Here is an 18,368-nt window from a genome sequence, read left to right as displayed (position 1 = left end):
CTGCTCTTGAAATCAAGAGCCATCATCCTCCCATCATTTTGGTAAGGTTTGTTCGGGTTTACATTTGTGGAAGCATCAGATAAAAATAACTGCCAAATAAGTGTAAGATAATTTCTGATTACGCTGAATCCTTCATCAGTGAGCTAATTACTTTTTAAAATCATGTACAAGCTATCAGGGTTGTTTTTTTTTTAAAGCAAATGATATGACATTCAGACACAGAAAACCCTGAAGATGTTCAGATATTTAAATAAAATATAGAAAGCTTTATTCCACAGCCATGCATGTCCTTACAGACATAATAAAAAAAGTTATACATTTTACAATTCGAAGATCTTCTGCTCCCACAAAAAATGTGATAAAAGTTAGTCCCATAATTAAAATTTTAAACAACCTTCTTATTTATATAACATATATTCTATCTTTGCAAAATCTTAAAATATAGTTTTTTGTTTTGTTTTTTGGTTTTTTGAGACAGGGTTTCTCTGTGTAGCCCTGGCTGTTCTGGAACTCTGCTTTGTGGGCCAGCCTGGCCTTGAGATCACAGAGATCCACCTGCCTCTGCCTCCCGAGGGCTGGTATTAAAGGCGTGTAACATGGCAACCACGCCAAATATAGTTTTACTAAGAAATTGTTCTCAGTTCCTGAAGTTCCTGGTAGTCTGTGGAAGCATGGGTCCCAGTATTGCTTGAAATGAGGTAAAAGGATGAAAATTCAAATGACTTTCCAGAGGCAGTCTTCGGATGTTTACTCTCCATGACTCAGACAACATGCTCCTCCTTAGAGACCCTTTCCCGTAGAACATGCCCCCTCCACGCCCCCTCCTACTGACCACTTAGTACGCCGCATAAACAGCAGCAGCAACCCTGTCATTTAACAGTTCCCAAAGTTACAGTTCTTTCCAAACAATCTTAAAACCCAAACAGATGTCTCACCTATAGTGGGTCACTATTTTCTTTAACGATACTTTAATAAATAAAGTTTACAGCTTGCTTACCAAGCCCTGAAAGCAAAAGGCAGTAAACTTCTGAGGAGGCACAGTTACCAATATTGTGGGGTTTTTCGGGGAGAGGGGATCACTTCTCTAAAATTTAAAAATAAAATCCTTGGCTGTGATTTGTTTAGTCCACTGTAAAAACGAAAAGCAGCTTCTCTGCGAGATGACTCAAATGTTAATAAGATGCAAACATCACACTGTACAGGAGAACCAACCGGTGGTTTCTGACTGCCAAGCTGGACGCTCATCAACAGTAAGACAAGCCTGTTCAAGGACAAGCCTGCTGCTCGGGCATCCCATTTAAACAGTGCCACTTTCTGAGGCTTTTCATTTCGATTGGGTCATTCACAGCTCTGCTGTTTGTTTTGTTTTGTTTTGTTTTGTTGTTTTATGGTCCTATTTAAAAAGAAATAGGGAGAGTCTCTTCATGTGGCCATTTTGCAATATTTGCATTTTTTACAAATATTAGGACATTTTCACCCTGCCGGAGGTAGATGCACACAGCTGTCTGTGCTTACAAATGCTTGCCTGACAGAAACGACGACTTCATGCCACGTCGACATGATGCTCTCACGGCTGACGGGTCTACAGAGATGGTACTGCAGAATGTTCTGATGGGTTCTTATTAACTCGGCCATTACATTAGGGGAGACCATGATTGAAAGGATAAATGTGAGCACAAGTCAATACAATGGCATGATTGACTCATGTTCTTGATGCACATAACCTGAAGCCGACTAAACACTGGTCTACAACCATAATTATGAACAGACAATGAAATTACCAAACCGAGTAGATAAACGACAAGGTGGAAGATTCTGGAACTATACAATCACGTTAGAGTTAACAAACACACTTATAGATTCTAAAGCTGCTTAGGTTGACAACTTTGGTCCCAACAGGAAAGATCTGCAACACCAGGGGCACCTGCCCAACTTTGAACTATATAAGTAACTTTTTTCAGTGCAAAAATACTATTGCTATCGGTAAGTAGCAATGACACAATAAACACATGAAACACTTAAAGACAAAATATCCTGAAAGTACGTTTTCATACAGAAAAAGTCAATTTGGTAGACAGGCATGGTGGTATACACCTGTAATCCCAGCACACAGGAGGTTCAGACGCTTGTTAGTTCAAGGCCAGCCTGAGCTATATTCAAAAGTAAAATGTCATGTTTCCTCTTGCAGTAGGCTATGACAGGTTGTTTGCTCCTTTGATTGTGAGTCTAGATGTGAGGGTGTTTAAACACTCTCTTCTTGTAAACAACATTTCTACAGTTCATCATGTTTCTTCTTAAATGGCCACTGTGGATGTCCCAGAACGTGCTCTGCAGCTTGAAGGACAAGGTACATGAACTCTTCTACATCAAAAGAGTAATTGGTAAACTTCGGGTGTTCTCCCAGTGTTGGATGGTGCCCCTGCAGAGACAAGCCAAGACAAAACCAAAGTCACTGAGGGTGTGTCTTTTCTACAGAAATGAAATCCTTTTAACTTGGCTAAAGCAACTATTTTAACTTATGCTATTCAACAGAGGCTGGCAAGCTTTTTCCACAGAGGTCCCAATAATATATTCAGCACTGTCAACATCTGTTCTCAGACACAGATGCTCTGCCAAAAAAATGCACAAGCAAACCCAGACAATACGCACACAAATGTGGCTGCTCCTAATAAAACTTTATTTACAAAAGCAATGTGTAGGCCAGATTTGTACCACAGAGCTACAGTGCTGAATATATATGTGCTGGCGGCTGCTATATATAATCTGATGTAAGCTGTTTTAATATGGAGGTTTTCTCCAATTTGCAAATATAAAATACACCTCAGTTTTCAAGAGAAGAACACTGTATCTTTGAGACTCAGTGGTGGCTCTCATGTTAATTACTAGACTCCAAACCATTTGACTAGATGTTACCTTATCTTGAGGAAACACTTTGCTGGGCTTCCGCCAGGTGATGTAGTGGACACCTCTGAGCCTGGCCAGGTCTAAGTAACAGCGCTCGTCTTCACAGTTGTACCTAAGGACACAAGGGTGTCACAAAATGATGCTTTTGTCTAGGGGGTTGCCCAATGTGTAACAATCTAGGGGGAAAAAATTCATCCCCCAAGTATGGTCTTACTAGAGGTTATTTAAAAACCTCTAGTAAGAGAGATATTTTTACAAACATACTCAGAGTGAGGAGACATAGGTCTGTGGTCTGTGGTGGCATGAATAGGCACTGGGTGTGATCCCCAGCACTGCAAAACAATTTAAATTAGTATTCTCAGAACCTTACCTTAATTTTAAGAGAATAGATTAAGGTCGAGGAGTGGGCACCTTATTCAATAGGTTCTACTGCCTATGGACTGGAGATTATCTTGTAAGAAATTATCTTTACATACATGAAAAATGGAGTTATGGAGGTAACGCATTCAAGGTTAGACAGCTGTTTAATGAAGGAAGCAAAATCCCATTCCAGGTCTTCCCTTCCCTTCCTCCTTTCTTCCATCCTCCCCTCTCTTCCTCTAGGACAAATGAATGAAGACAGAATTCCCAGTCACTTTCTACCTCACTAACTGCTCGAAAATGGCATGCAGAATATTGGAAGTTGGTAACAAGCTTCTGTTCAGTACTCTGTCTCCTAATGGATCCATCCCCTCCCCGTCTCTGCCTCATACATGCTGGGTAAGCAATCCACTTTTGGATATGGTGCCTCTGCTATCCCTGCCATCACTGCCCTGTTCTCTCTCAGCAGAGTAATTATACTGGTCACAGAGAGGGAAGGGCTCACAGTAAGAGGCAGATGGTGGTGAACTCTGTGTTGGGAAACCACAAGACTACATCCTGGGAACGGTGCTGAGGCTACAGGGAAGGAGGGAGTCCTAAGAGTGCTGGCAGACCTCAGACCTTTTAGCTTGAGGTTGCTTTCCTTTTCCAGATACCACCAGGATGTAGCTTGACGGGAGTCCGCTAGGCCAGCTAATGCCCAGGTGGGAACCCTTAGCTCAGAACCTGGCTCGTAAGCTCCCCATGGACAGCTGCCACCTGTACTCACAGCTCGAATACAGCAGCCCAGTCTGGAAGGAAAAGTAAGTGGGTAAGGCCGGCTCCATGCATTCCGATAAATATGTCCGTGTTGTGCGTGATCCTCAGCTGATCTAAAAACCCGAGCTCTCTGCAACGTGGGACAACACAAGATAAGTGAGACAAAGGGTGAGTGAGTTCATGACCCACAGTGACAGTGTTCGTACATTTGTGTCATATTCCACATCTGTGCCTTTATGATAACTCCAAATGCACTCCAGTACTTAATAATTTAACTCATTCTTTTGATAACACATTCTTTAAACACAAACTTTGTTTTTCAAGGGAACATTAATAAAAAAAATTACACATGATATCAACATCATAACAAAAATAGATATAATTCAAATAAAAGGTGCCATTCAGATGTATGCAGAAAGATAATACTGAAGGGCAGAGCTCCTAGCAGGAAGCCCCACTCTTCCCTCTTCCTGGAAAAGGGAAAAGAGCAAGTGCTAATGAGATACCAGAATATCCCAAGCTGAAAACTACTCTCATTAAGCAAAAAAATAAATAAATAAAAATTTAAAAATGAGAATGGGGGTGCTGGAGAGATGGCTCAGCAGTTCAGAGCACTAGCTGCTCTTCCAGAGGGTCTGAGTTCAGTTCCCAGCAACCTCACAGCAGTTCACACCCATCTGTAACTTCAGTTCCAGGGCATTGGAAACACTCTCCTGGCTGCCTCCGTCACAGCAGACATGTAGCACACAGGCATACATACAGGCAGGCAAAATGCCCATACACATAAAAGAAAATAATAACGTGAAAAAGAGAATAAATTATGTGATGTGTGTTCCTCAATGCCACATACCTAAGATGATCTCAGATGCAACAAGCCATTGTCTGTCTTTGCAGGAGACTAAGATTTCACAGTTGTCCTTTAAAGTCAAGGTATCAGTGGAGTGTAAAGATAGAAAACCGTGTGCGTGGAGGGGCAGAGACCGGGGATGAACATAGAAAAGACAACAGCAAAGGAGCCCACCAGCCTATGTGTGCTTTGTCTGCCAGGAGAGCATGCTCTTGAAGGCACATTACAAAACTGGAGAGGCAGGTGTATATGCCAACGACCCATAAACGGTCACTGCATACCCCATCCCTCGCTTCCCTTCTTGCCGACTCAGAGCCAGGCAGACTCTGGTCTGTGCCTGTAACACCAGCAGATGCAGACATGCCCACTGGAAATCAGTCCACAGAAATGTACTGGAGTGAGGCTGGGAATGAGAACTGGAACATGGTGTGCAGGGGGTACTGGATAGTCATAGAATAAGTATCCGAAGTCTAGAATGGTAAAGATCTCAGAAGGAAAGGTAAATTCTTGTTAAAATCAGGTTTTAAAAACAAGACAAGGAAACAGGAGAGGAAGACACTCTTTGTATGTCTCACACCAGGGAAAGGTGTCTCTTAGCCTAGGCATGTGAACCGGTACCACAGTAAGGACAGAGTGATGGTTAATTCTGATTGGTTTGACCCATTGTAGACTCACACAGGAAGGGCGTCTCCATGAAGAACTGTCTAGATTAGGTTGGCCCGTAGTAATACTGTGAGGGGTTTTATTAAGTGGGTTAATTGTGGTGGGAAGACCCACCCTGAATATGGGCAGGGCCATTTCATGGCCAGGTCCAGGACTGAATGAAAAGGGGAGAGCAAGCTGTCCTTTGGCATGTAGGTGTGAATTCACTGCTCTCTGCTCCGAGGCTGTGAATGTAATGTGGCTAGCTACTTCAAGTTCCTACACCTGGACTCCCCACATGATGGACTGTAGCCTGGAATTAGGAGGCAAATAAACCTTACTCTCTCCGGTTGTTTGTGTCAAGGTATTTTTATCCCAGCAGTAGAAAAGGAAACCAAGACAGATGTGTGTGCTCAGGTAAACACAGGTAAAGCCCTTGGACTTGCCAGCTGGAGAACCATCTTGGACTGGCAGTCACAGATGTCAATGCTAATCAGTTATTAATGATCACCACAGACTGACAAGGTATGGATTTGTTTTCCTTGCTTTACCAGGAAGATGTTCAGACAGCCTTGAAAGCAGGCAATGGCCCAGCAACAGAGGCGCCTCTCTGGCTCCTTCAGGTTGATGCCAGGCCTCCATCTTGGCTACACACGTCTGCATGTACCAATGGAAGAAGCCACCACAGCAGAGTGTACTCAGTGACACAGAGGAGCGTTACTTCCTCAGAGCACAGCATACTGTGCGAAACGGAGCAGCAGCCTCAGAGCACAGCATACTGTGTGAAACGGAGCAGCAGCCTCAGAGCACAGCTGCGGGTGGAAGCTGAGAGAAAGCCAGTGGGACATAACAGGAAGCCTTCACATGCAGGGACTGCCTGACAGCCTCACAGGTCTCCCCTCTGTGGCTGAGGTCCTCAACACAAGAGGCACACTGTCCGCCATACCTGCACCCCAGTTTTGAAGCCCAGGGGCCAGCTCACGGCCACACACATCCTTAAGGACTCATCATGCCTTTAGGAAGTAGGAGCTGATGAGTGTGGTGTAGCACTTCCAAGCTTATATAGTGGAAGGAAGTGCATCTATGGCAGGTATCGTCTGGAGGGTGTGTGTGTCTTTCACATAGAGAAAACTAGCAACTGTCATAAATTTGGGTTGTGATCATGGGAAAATAAGGAATAGAGAAAATTTTGCTTCTTCTTTGTGCCTTTTCTTTGGGGCTTTCTTTTTGAATTTTTAAAATTAGATTTATTCATTTTATTGTATGTCTGCATGTATGTCTGTGTACCATGTGTGTGTTTGGTGCCCCCCAGAGGTCAGAAAAGGGCATTAGCATCTTTGGAACTTGAGTAAGCAGCTGGTTCAGCACCATGTGAGTGCTGGGAACCAAGCCTGGGTTTTCTGCAAGAGCGGCAAATGCTCTCTACCACTGACCATCTCTCCAGCCCCGTTCCATCTCTCTTACTCTGCTAGACTTCTGCTACCTGGAGGATGTGCTGCCTTACAGTATGACTGTCCTCAAATCAGCAGAAATTCCTAGACAGCAGTTAGAAGCATGCTCTCATTCTAAGCCTTTTGATCCCACCAGAATTTAAAAAGAAATATAAATATTTTATAAGTGTTTTAATTAATGGTCTTCGATGTTGAAATCTATTAGCTAACAGCATAAATTAGACTATATATATATATATATGTGTGTGTGTGTGTGTATAGGTGTGCATGTGCAAATGTCTATAAATGTGAATATGAGTATATATGTGTGTACATGTTAAAATTTAATACTAGCTACTAACTTTTAAAACTTCAGAAATTTCAAGTGAAAATCTGGATTCATTATTTCTCCAGAAAAATAAGATTGTACCTGAACAGGAGACCTCAGAAAGCTCAGCTGCCCCCCTGAACTTGAGTCCTCTGTCACCCCCATTTGGCTTAATGATAGTGTCTGAGTGTCACTCCTTGAACTACAAGGGCCAAGAATGCCCACTGCAGAAGTGCTATGTACCCACCAGAGAGTATCTCAATCTAGAGGTAAGAGCGTCTGCACGGCCCAAGGCTCACCTGTACTTGTAATCAACAATCCGGACCTCAAATGTGGATACTGTTTTCAGCGCATTCACCAGCTGGAAAAACAGAAGAACACACAGAATTATTCCTTTCTGCTTTCCTTTGTGAATCCTAAAGTTTGCTTTTAATTAAGATTGGTTTTGTGTGTGTGTTCTGTGTTCATAGAGTGCCGTGTGTATAGAGAACCACCTCACGTGTTGCTCCTCAGAAATACTATGCATTTCATTTGCCCTGAAGCCAGCCACACCTGCCGTGTGTGTGTGTGTGTGTGTGTGTGTGCACGTGCGCGCACACACACGCATGTGAGAGTGCATTCACCTGTATTACACATGCAGAAGCCAGAGGATATCAATGTCTTATTCCATCCCCTCCCACGTCACTATTTTTTTTATTTTGTGGTGTGTGCATGCTACACATGTCTGTGTGGATGTGTGAACATGTGTCTACAGGTGTGCATGTACTTAGAGACCCAAGGGAAACACCAGGTGTTGTTCCTTCATGATTCTTCAACTATATTTTCTGAGATTCTCTCCTTGCACCAGAAGCCCACTGATTTAGACTGCTCAGTCTGTGAGCTTTGGGTATACACCTGTCTCTACTGCCAGCCCCACCTCCTGGTCCCATGGTGGAGAATGCCACCATGCTTGGCGTTTGTATGTGGGTTCTAGGGATCTAGACTCAAGTTCTCATGCCTGCAGAGCAGATACTTTATAGACTGAGCCACTTTTTCTAGACCCTTCTCCTCTTTAATATTCTGAGACAGGGTCTCTTGTTGAACCTGAAGCTCACTGTTTTGGCTCAGCTTGCTGGTCAGTGAGCTCCCGGCATCTGCATGCTGCTGTTCCCCAATATTGGGGTTATAGTTACGTGCAGCCTGGCTTTTACATCAGTGCTGGGCATTTAAACTTGGGTTCAAATAAAAAAGCCTGGATAATGTATACGGGTTCTAGGGTCAAACTCAGGCTCTCATGCTCGCATGGTAAGCACTTGACCCACTGAGCCACCTTCCCAACTCCTAAAGTTTAATTTTTTGCAGATAAAAATTTGTTTGCATTAAGCATCATTTGTCCCTATCATTTTAGACCTTATCTGAATCCAAACATTGACCCTATCTCTTGAATTCATGACCCTGTTTCCCTATAATTTCAGAGCCACTGGGTGCTCTGAGGACGAGGGGACAATGCTCCAGACACCATGCTGAGATGGCTCTTTTCAGCCAATGCCTCTTTCCAAACAAACCACAAGGAGTTTGAATCCCATCTTCTGGAAATACTGAGTATTGACAGAAAAAAAATACTCTTTCTATGTAATTTCTCAAATCACTTTTGGCTGTTGTTCTGGCGGACAGAGAGCAACAGGACAAAGTAACATCGTGTGGAAGCAGCATCATGATTCTGCTGCTCCAGTGATCACAGCACTGTAACTGACCCTGTAAGGGTTTGCATCTCTACCAGGTGGTCCTGCACAACAACAGCAACATCAACGGTCACAGAATGCATTAATCCGGGCAGTGGTAGGGAGTCTGACCAAGATGAAGAAGGGCCCTTGGTTCAATCCCTGGCAAGGAAGGAGAGAGAGAGCGGGAGAGAGGAAGAGAGGGAGGGAAGCAAATCCTGCTCTTCTCACCACACAATCTCTGTTCTTCAGCAATGCCTATGAGTTGTCGAATGCAATCTAATTAGTGGCTTCATTTTAGACATATATATGCACAACTGCACAACACACATGCAGCCACAAGACAAAGTTACAAATAGCCACTTTACCCCCAGGAGAGAATTAATTAGGAAGCATGAGATTTAGTCGTTTAGCAAGGTGGACTCATATCAAAGGAATTCCATGTGTCTGAGAGTCGTTTCTCTAATTTCCAACCACACACGATTATCTCAACAGACCTTGCACTGGGCCAAGTTTGCAGTAACCATCATTTAACCAGACCACCTGGGAGCCAGGCTGTAGTCCTAGCACTTATGAGGCTGAGTCAGTAGGATTGTGAGTTCAAGACCAGTCAAGCCTACATACTGGGTTCAAGGTCAGCCTGGGCTACACAAGCCTGAGTCTTATTTCCTGTTCACTAATCTGTGTAGTCAAAGTATTGTTGCCCTTGTCATGCATACCCTTTGGGACCCATAACCTGTCTTGGAGGAAGAGCAGCAGCCTGCGTGCTCTTGGGTTTGCATTTTGGAGCGGAATTACTAATCTTACCTCAAAACATTTGTGCAGTCTGCCTAGAGAGTCTGAAAGTGTCAGCGCCACTGGCTCGATGCTATTCCCTGACCTGCCCTTTCCTGATGGCACATTCAGCCTCCTCTTGCATGTCTCTGCTGTGACAGTGGAACAACAGTGAAGAACAGTCACGGGTCCAGGTTCCCTTGATTATCTGCCCAGTCTGAGACAGGACATAATCTATGAACCTGCACTGCTGAAATGAATTGGATGCCCAGGAGCAGTTTCCAAAACATCCAGCCATTTAAATGAATGGAATCTATTCCAATTGTATGTGTGGCCAGATGCTACAGAAATACCAAGTGATACATGAATCATCTCCTGAAAGGTATGCTTGCATGTTGTTACTAGTCTGCCTGGAGAATGTTCAGCCTCCTGTTGCAGCTTTTGTTTGGCCTTGGTTTTGCCTGTATTCTACATCGAGCTGCTGCAGGTGCACATTTATAGTAAAGCTGGTCTGGATGGGGAAGGAGTTTGGAGAAGCAGCTAAAGACAGTAGCTGTAGTAAGCATAGGCCATTAGGTATCTCTAGAAACCAAGAGTTACAAATTAAACACTTTCAATGCAATATGAAAAGTACTGTAATTAGCCTTGGAAGGCAGAGTCATTACGGTAACATTAAAAGTTCACACCAAAACACTAACCTCATTTTGGTTCAGTATTTTCCGGTACTCTGTGCTGCGTGCAAGAATGGTAACTCGAACTTTCCCATCCTGTGAGCAAAATAAAAAATTGGAATAATATTGGATTTGCTCAGATAAAACAAAAATGACCCCCCCCCAAATCTCATATGCAATTTCCCAGAGAGGTAAAACTCACTGAGGACATACTTAGAGAATGGGGACTATTAGCCCGAGTCCTCAGCGGCTATCTCAGGAATATTACTCAACTCTGCAAAGCGACGAAACCTGTCATTTCTTTCAGCACAGAGAGCAATGGAAGGCATTATGTTCACATAAGTCAGGTACAGAAAGAGAAATACTGCATGCTCTCCCTCAGATGCAGAAGCTAAAAGAGCTGATCTCAGAGATGCATACAATAGAATAGTGGGGAATACCAGAGAAGTAGAGAACGTACTAGGGGGCAGTGGACACTGGGAAGGATGGGGAAGGAAACACACAGGCTGGTTACTGGAAACACATTACAGATATTGGAGGATCAAGGTTTGTTGTCAATGTCATTGTAGTTATTGGGCTTAGCAATAATGTATTGTCTATTTCCAAAAAGCTAGGGGAGAAGATTTGGAATGCCCTCACAACAAAGACATGATCAATGCTTGAGGTAACACAAATGTTGTGATAATTACACTCTGTCAAAATATAACACTGCATCCCAGAAATGTACACAGTTAAATGTCGATTACAAATACACATAAGTGTATCCACTTTAGCCATGGAAGACAAAACCTGTTCATTATATTATTACTTGGTTGTCGGTTGGTAGAGTAGATTTTTTTTTTAACCAGGGATTATAGGAGTTAAATGGGAGAAGGTAGGGAGCCATGGGCAAAGAAATAGACGAAGACAAGGAGAATAAAGCATATTTTTTTTTTTTTTTTTGGTTTTTCGAGACAGGGTTTCCCTGTAGTTTCTAGAGCCTGTCCTGGAACTAGCTCTTGTAGACCAGGCTGGCCTCGAACTCAGAGATCTGCCTGCCTCTGCCTCCCGAGTGCGCCACCACCGCCCGGCTATAAAGCATATTCTTACAGTACCCTTTAGCTTATATTCAGTGGCTACAGACTCCTGAATTCAGAGGACCCCAGATCAGGCAGCATCTTAGCAAACACTGCCTCCTGGTTATGTGCTTCTCTCCAAGGTGGCATTGATTAGAGCTGGACAATCAAGCCTACTCAGAACCCACAACATATCCATTACCTTGGGTCCCTCTTGAGTGATGTTCAGCCTATGCAGCACATGCTGGGAGAAGGCCCTGAACAGCCCAGTGTTCTGACAGCCAGAGATCTAAAACAAAAGCACCAGGTTATGTTACAGTGAATACTCCTGCCCTGGGATCTCAGATAATCTCTAAAAACAGGAATGTCATCTCAGATGCTTACCAGAGGCGTATTATAGAACAGCCCGTACCGCATGCGGGGCAGCAACGAAAACACAGCGTCTTTAAAACACACCTAGGAATGAAGACAGTTTAGAAGACAACACAGTAATGCACACATAACTTTGTGCACCCTTCATAGGACAGCACAGTGAGTGTGTACAGTAAGTGTGCATCCTTCATAGGACAGCACAGTAAGTGTGCACCCTTCCCAGGACAGCACAGTAAGTGTGCACCCTTCCCAGGACAGCACAGTAAGTGTGCACCCTTCATGTCAAAACAGCAGTCCTCATTTTAGAAAGTAAATTTTAACTTTCCATCTTGTACCAATATAGTCTTACTAGCAAACTATGTTGAAGAAAATAAAACATATTTTTGGAAGGTTTATAGAAAAAAAGGTTTGAAGGTTTATTTCCAAGAATTCTAGCTCTAGTTTAAAAGAAGTGAAAAATCAATGGTAACAGCCAAGAGAAATTCAAATTAAATATTTATTATATGAGTCATTTGCACCTGACACTTAAAGACATTTCAATAGGTTTCCAGTACCTTTTTTGAATCATAGGTTTTCAAATGTATGACGTCATAATCGGTAAATGCTTTCCAGGTATCCGAGAACAGGTCACCATATCCATAAGTGCTCTGAAGATGGAAACAACAAGTTAGTGTCACCAGAGAATGCTTAAGAGGACACATACATATGACATCATTTGTATACATGATAGTATACTCACTGAACAAAGTCCATCACAGTAAGTAGATTGTGCTTGGAAAGAAATTTCAGAGCAGGAAAATGGCTTGAAAGCATAAAGACTAAATGGGTATTCTCCATATTAAATAATGAGCAATGTGACAATACCCCATTCACATTAATAATGTCACTAGCAGCATCACATTATACAGCATACAGTACTAACAGTATCTGGGATGCTTCCCATGCCCCAGGCACTATTCTAAGCACTATAGATTATTAATTCAGCAAACAACCCTACAACTCTAATGACCAAACTCTAGGGTCCTCAGTCTTATTTTATCCACGAGGAAATCTTCCTAATCTTCCTAATGCTGCGACCCTTCAATACAGTTCCTCATGTTGTAGTGACCCCAAAACATAAAATTATTTGATTGCTACTGCAAAACTGTAATCTTGTTGTTATTAATCATAATGTAAACGTCTTGTTTTTCTTTTCCGGTGGTCATAGGTGACCCCTGTGAAAGGGTCATTTGACCTTCAAAGGGGTCACGAATCACAGGTTGGGAACCACTGACCTAAGGCTTTGCCAACCAAAACTCAACTGTGAACAATATAATCATATAATACTGTCCTCAGACAACCTACAGTGGATTCTGGAGCAACTGGGCAGAGCTACTCATATGAAGAACTTGGCTGGGAAGTTAGCAAGGACTTCTTTGACCAAGAGGAGAGTGTAGAATATTTCTTTACATTGTGTGAATGTGTCACTGTGATTGGTTTGATAAAGAAGCTGACTGGCCAATTGCTGGACAGATTTAGGTGGGGCTTGCAGACAAAAAGAGTGCAAAGAAGGGAAAAAGTCTCAGGAGACTCAGGGAGATGTGGAGGAAGCAGGAGATGAACTTGATGTACCGAGAAAAGGTACTGAGCCACATGGTATAGCGTAGATAAGAAATATGTATTGATTTAAAACATAAGAGTTAGCTAGCAACAAACCTGAGCTATTGGCTGAGTACTTACAATTAATAATAAGTATATAGTTATTTGGGAACTGGCTGGTGGACCAAAAAAAAAAAAGTCTGCCTACAGGGGAGGTTTATAGGGGAGAAGCTAGAGGACCTAAAGGACAGGGTAAACAGGGAAGCCAACCACACTGCTCATCTACATACATGTCACTTATCCATACAGAATGGTAGTTATATTGCCTGAAAATAATGGGTCTTGTTGGCAGGGATCTTCATTGTGACCCTATACCCTGTTCTTCCCCAGCAGACACAACAGGCAGGACATTTAGATGCTAACTTGCTTTAACTCAGTCCACTTGGGGAAGATGCACACAGGCATGCAAGATGGTATGAAAAAAGCTTTGTTTCTCTTTACCTCACAAGTTCTTCAGAGGGCTATATAGAAAGTGTCTGAGCCCAGCTAGAATCCTTGGCTCCACCCATCACTAGGTTGCCTTAGAACACTCACCTATCTGTAAAAGACACTAATAAAAGTCCCAATCCAAATTCCCCACTGTCCAGATGTAATTTTTTTATTTTTAAAAGATTTATTTATTTATTTATTTATTTATTTATGATGTATACAGTGTTCTGTCTGTATGTATGTTTGCAGACTTGAAGAGGGTACCAGATCTCACTATAGATGGTTGCGAGCCACCATGGGAATTGAACTCTCTGGGAATTGAACTCAGGACCTCAGGAAGAGCAGTCAGTGCTCTTAACCTCTGAGCCATCTCTCCAGCCCCGGATGTAATTTTTTTTAAGGGCTTTTTAAAAACGTCTTGCAGAACTGCTGAGAGATGTTTTACAGAAAAATGTGTCCCACTTAAGCAAAAAGAATGGAAGAGAAGGACACTGTCCCCTTTGCTTACAGAAACACTGCCAATAAATGAAACTGAAGGGACAGTAAAACTGGACTCAAGACGGAAATGGAAGTGCCTGTAGAGCAGGAGATAAAGAAGGCCAGGGCCTGCCAAGAATGCAGAACCAGTTTTTCAAGGACTTTGAGACAGCCAAGGCAACAGCTATACTGGAGGCCTACTGCCTATGAAGTAGGGTCAACAAAATGCTTTCTCCCTGTCTGCAAAACTGTTTACGAATTAGCTGGTGTGCTTTGCTCTCTGAAAATGCAGATGGTACGTGCCAGCTGTTTCCAGACAACGTTGCTTCCGATTTAGATACGTGTGCAAGATTCACCCTGGATAGTGAGAAAAAAAGAAAAAGAAAAGAAAAACAAACAAACAACAACAACAACAAAAAAAAACAGACCACTTAGCATGAAGCTGGCTGTGGCTGGAAAGCTGCTACTAAGCAAAAAGATAGTGACCGGGGTGTAGCTCCGTGGTGCAGTGCTTTCTTTTGCTGAGCACGCAGGAGGCTCTGGGTTCTGGCTCCAGAGCAGGGGGTGGGAGGGGCAGTCTAAAGAGCAAAGTAAACAGAAGCTCTACCACCTTGACTCACAGAAGCTTCAAGTCTCAGAGGAGCACTGAGGCAGACATTGGAACGCTGCATTTGGGAACTCCATCTATGCCAAAGGCAAGAAAATTCTCCACTACTTCATTCTGAAATTCAAAGCACTAAGGATCACACATATCTATGGGATCGGAAGGAGGTTCAGTTGGTAGAGTGTCTGCTTAGCGTGCATGAAGCCCCGAGTTCAATCCCTAGCACAATACTTGTAATCTGAGCAATCTGGAAGTGGACATAAGCGGAGCAAAGGGTCATCCTCAGCTACATAGTCAACTCAAGGTCAGCCTGGGCTATGTGAGACCCTGCCCTAAGTGAAATCAAAATCCAGCAAAACAATAAGAACAACAAAGGACTCATTCATATGTACCTACCAGGGTATGTGTATATATATATATATATATATATATATGTGTGTGTGTGTGTGTGTGTGTGTGTGTGTGTGTGTGTGTGTGTATGTATGTCAGGGGATCCACAGAAACATATTTGAACACATCTATACATGTGTGAGTCTATACATGGTTAGGCATATATTTAATTATGCATCTTAGAAAATTCTGTCTCACAAGGTCAGAGGCACATGGTAGAAGAGCCAGGCAGAGCCGGTACAAAGGGAGAGATCAGGTGCTTTACTTACGGTGTCCCACATCACGATGTACACATCTGTACTGAAGGAATTGTTAACGTGCTGAGTGATGAAGAGATTGAGAAAATCACAGAAGTGGTGGTACATATTAACACCTAGTGTTCAGAAGAAGGGAGCCATGTCAAAAAAAGAACGTGAAACACAACAATTTTTTTCCCATTGTCTAAGCTCACATTTTTTTTTTAGTTAAAAATCAATGAGGAAACATGCTTTTTCCAAATAGGGCTAGACACAGGTACTTGTCAACTTGACAAAGCATCAAGTTCAAAATCTTACTTTTAAAATTGATTATTTTCAAATCAGGAATGCATTTTCTCCTACACATCAAGTCATAAGAGAGCATTAAGTTCCGGGATGCGGGGGATGACACACCAAATGGGTCTATTCAAATGCAGCCACAAAGACTAACACATTCCTTCCGATTATTCATTTTGTTTGTTTTAAATCAGTCAAACGACACCTGTACACAGAAGCACGGGCAATAATTACAAATACTAAGAGTGTGGTGGTTTTTAATTCTTGTCTGGTTTTCCCTATTTAATCCCTTCTTATACTATCCTTCTTAAAAGTTTTTTTTTCTTTTTAATATGGGTGTTTTGCCAGCATGTCTGTCTGTCTGTGCATCACGTGCATGCCTTGTACCTTACCTTTGGAGGCCAGAGGAGGGCACTGGATCTCCTGGAACTGGAATGTGGATGCCCGGAATCGAGCCCAGATCCTCTGGAAGAGCAGCCAATGTTCTTTATGGCTGAGCTAACTCTCTAGCCCCTGTTTACACTGCTCTTGGGGAAATACTGACCAATTGTCACTTAAAAGAGGTGAGTGTCTCATGTTCTATTGCCAGAGTGTGAATGGTGGAATTTAAAGAACTGTGCTGAAATCTGACTGAGAGGCTCATGGGCAGCATCTCCAGACAAAGTCTCCAAGTCTGAATTTGTTACCAGTGGTGGGGAATGTGCAATGAAGCTTTCTTAGGATGAAATCAGACAGGACGGCATCTCCAAGTGCCTGGCGCACAGTGAGACTTCATAAAGACAGGCAGGAGCTTAGTAGGTCAGAGTACAGCAGCAGCTAAAGCCATCACTATTTTTAGTTCCCATGCCAGCCATTAGAAAGACACAAAACAGGGGCCAGCAATTGCCTGATGACCTGAGTTCAATCCCTGGACCCCACACGTTAGAAGAAGAGAATCAGCTACTACAAGTTGTCCTCTGAACCTAACAAGTTCAATGGCATGCTTGTGCACATGAGTACACTCACACTAAATAAATAAATGTAAGGACAAAAGAATGACCAGGCAGTGGTGGCACACGTCTGTAATCCCAACACTCAGGAGGCAGATCTCTGAGTTTGAGGCTAGTCTGGTCTATGGAGCAAGATCCAGGACAGCCAGGGCTACACAGAGAAACCCTGCCTCAACAAACAAACAAACCACAAAGAAGAAGAGGAGGAAGAGGAAGAGGAAGAGAGAGAGGGGAGGGGAAGGAAGGAAAAGAAAGGAGGGAGGGAAGTAGGAAGAAAAAGCAAGCACACTTTTGATTTAGGCATACGGGACCCAGGAGTCAGCCTGAAAATTGTACAAATATAAATGGGATGTCTTCCTACAAAATAACAAATAAAACACACATTCACACATTTTTCAAACGAAAATGTGAAGTGAAACCAGCCTTCGAATGAAAATCAGTGACTCTCAAAGCCTGACTTCATTCCCACAGGGAATTATAGTACAGAGTGCCGGGAAGAAAGAGGAGTAGACACTCCAGTCTGTGAACAATAAACAATTGCAAGGGATACCTTCTTTTTTAATTACATGTATTTATTCATGTGTGCGTGCACACACACCGAGTGTGTATGGAGTCAGAGGACAACTGCAGGAGTCGTTTCTCTCCTTTCCCTGTACGTGTCCCAGGAACCAAACTGAGGTTGTCATACTTGATGGCAAGCGCCTTTACCCACTCAGCCATCTTGCCATCCCTGGAAGGAATAATTTTCTGACACAGAAAAATCTTAGCAAAGAGCCTATTTTCAAATTAACAAGGAAAGCTTGCTTCCTCGGTGGACACTACAGCCTACCGAAGCTGTCCCACAACATTTAGGGAGTCCCTAACTAGAATGCAGTATGCGCGTGACAGTGTCTGGGGTCAAGAGGATTTAAAATGAGGAAGTAAACACAGGCTTCAAGCTGGAGAAGTGAGGCACACACGCTCTGTTATGTTTCTTGTCCCAAAGTAAGACTTAAGAAGCAAAGGAAAACTGGATCATAGTGTAAGTTGGAAGGAAAGGCTGAGTAACAAACACAGGAGGGAAATGGCACACATGTATCTTGACCCATTCATTCCCATTTTGCATGCTTTATTGCGCATGCATTTTATTGCATATGATCTGCATAAATTTCATGCTTCACACAATTCTCTTACGGGAAGATCACAATGTCTCCTTTGCCACTTTTTCATTTGCACATTAAAAAAAAAAACAAGTCAGAACCTTGAACAAAGCATTTTAAATTTGCTTTTATTTCAAAAAGCTAAACTTGTCCGGTTTCTGAATCTAATATTTTGTAATATAAGAATTATGACTTCAGACAGCAGAGCACACTAAAACTATGACCAATAAATTATGGTAATTCTCAAGCATCTGGGACAGAAGGCTCTCTGTATTTCACTGTAGGCCGGGCTACTCATGAATTTTGATAGAACATAGCACTGTAATC

The 18,368-nt window shown here is 42.8% G+C and overlaps 1 protein-coding gene across 1 annotated transcript in view; it reads right to left on the bottom strand.

Annotated features, from left to right (window-relative positions):
• Positions 1 to 245: 245 nt before the first annotated feature.
• Eogt (EGF domain specific O-linked N-acetylglucosamine transferase) overlaps positions 246 to 18,368 on the bottom strand; it is a 36,951-nt gene continuing 18,828 nt past the window's right edge. The window contains 9 exon segments of the mRNA XM_038320800.1: positions 246 to 2,419; positions 2,914 to 3,016; positions 4,034 to 4,153; positions 7,570 to 7,631; positions 10,443 to 10,511; positions 11,673 to 11,759; positions 11,855 to 11,926; positions 12,397 to 12,489; positions 15,650 to 15,753. Coding sequence (XP_038176728.1) covers positions 2,273 to 2,419; positions 2,914 to 3,016; positions 4,034 to 4,153; positions 7,570 to 7,631; positions 10,443 to 10,511; positions 11,673 to 11,759; positions 11,855 to 11,926; positions 12,397 to 12,489; positions 15,650 to 15,753 — 857 coding nt within the window. The 3' untranslated portion in view covers positions 246 to 2,272.

Source organism: Arvicola amphibius, chromosome 2, assembly GCF_903992535.2.
Source record: "Arvicola amphibius chromosome 2, mArvAmp1.2, whole genome shotgun sequence".
Taxonomy (NCBI): domain Eukaryota; kingdom Metazoa; phylum Chordata; class Mammalia; order Rodentia; family Cricetidae; genus Arvicola; species Arvicola amphibius.
Note: the sequence above shows the minus strand (reverse complement) of the source record. Positions and strands in the feature narration are given on the sequence as shown.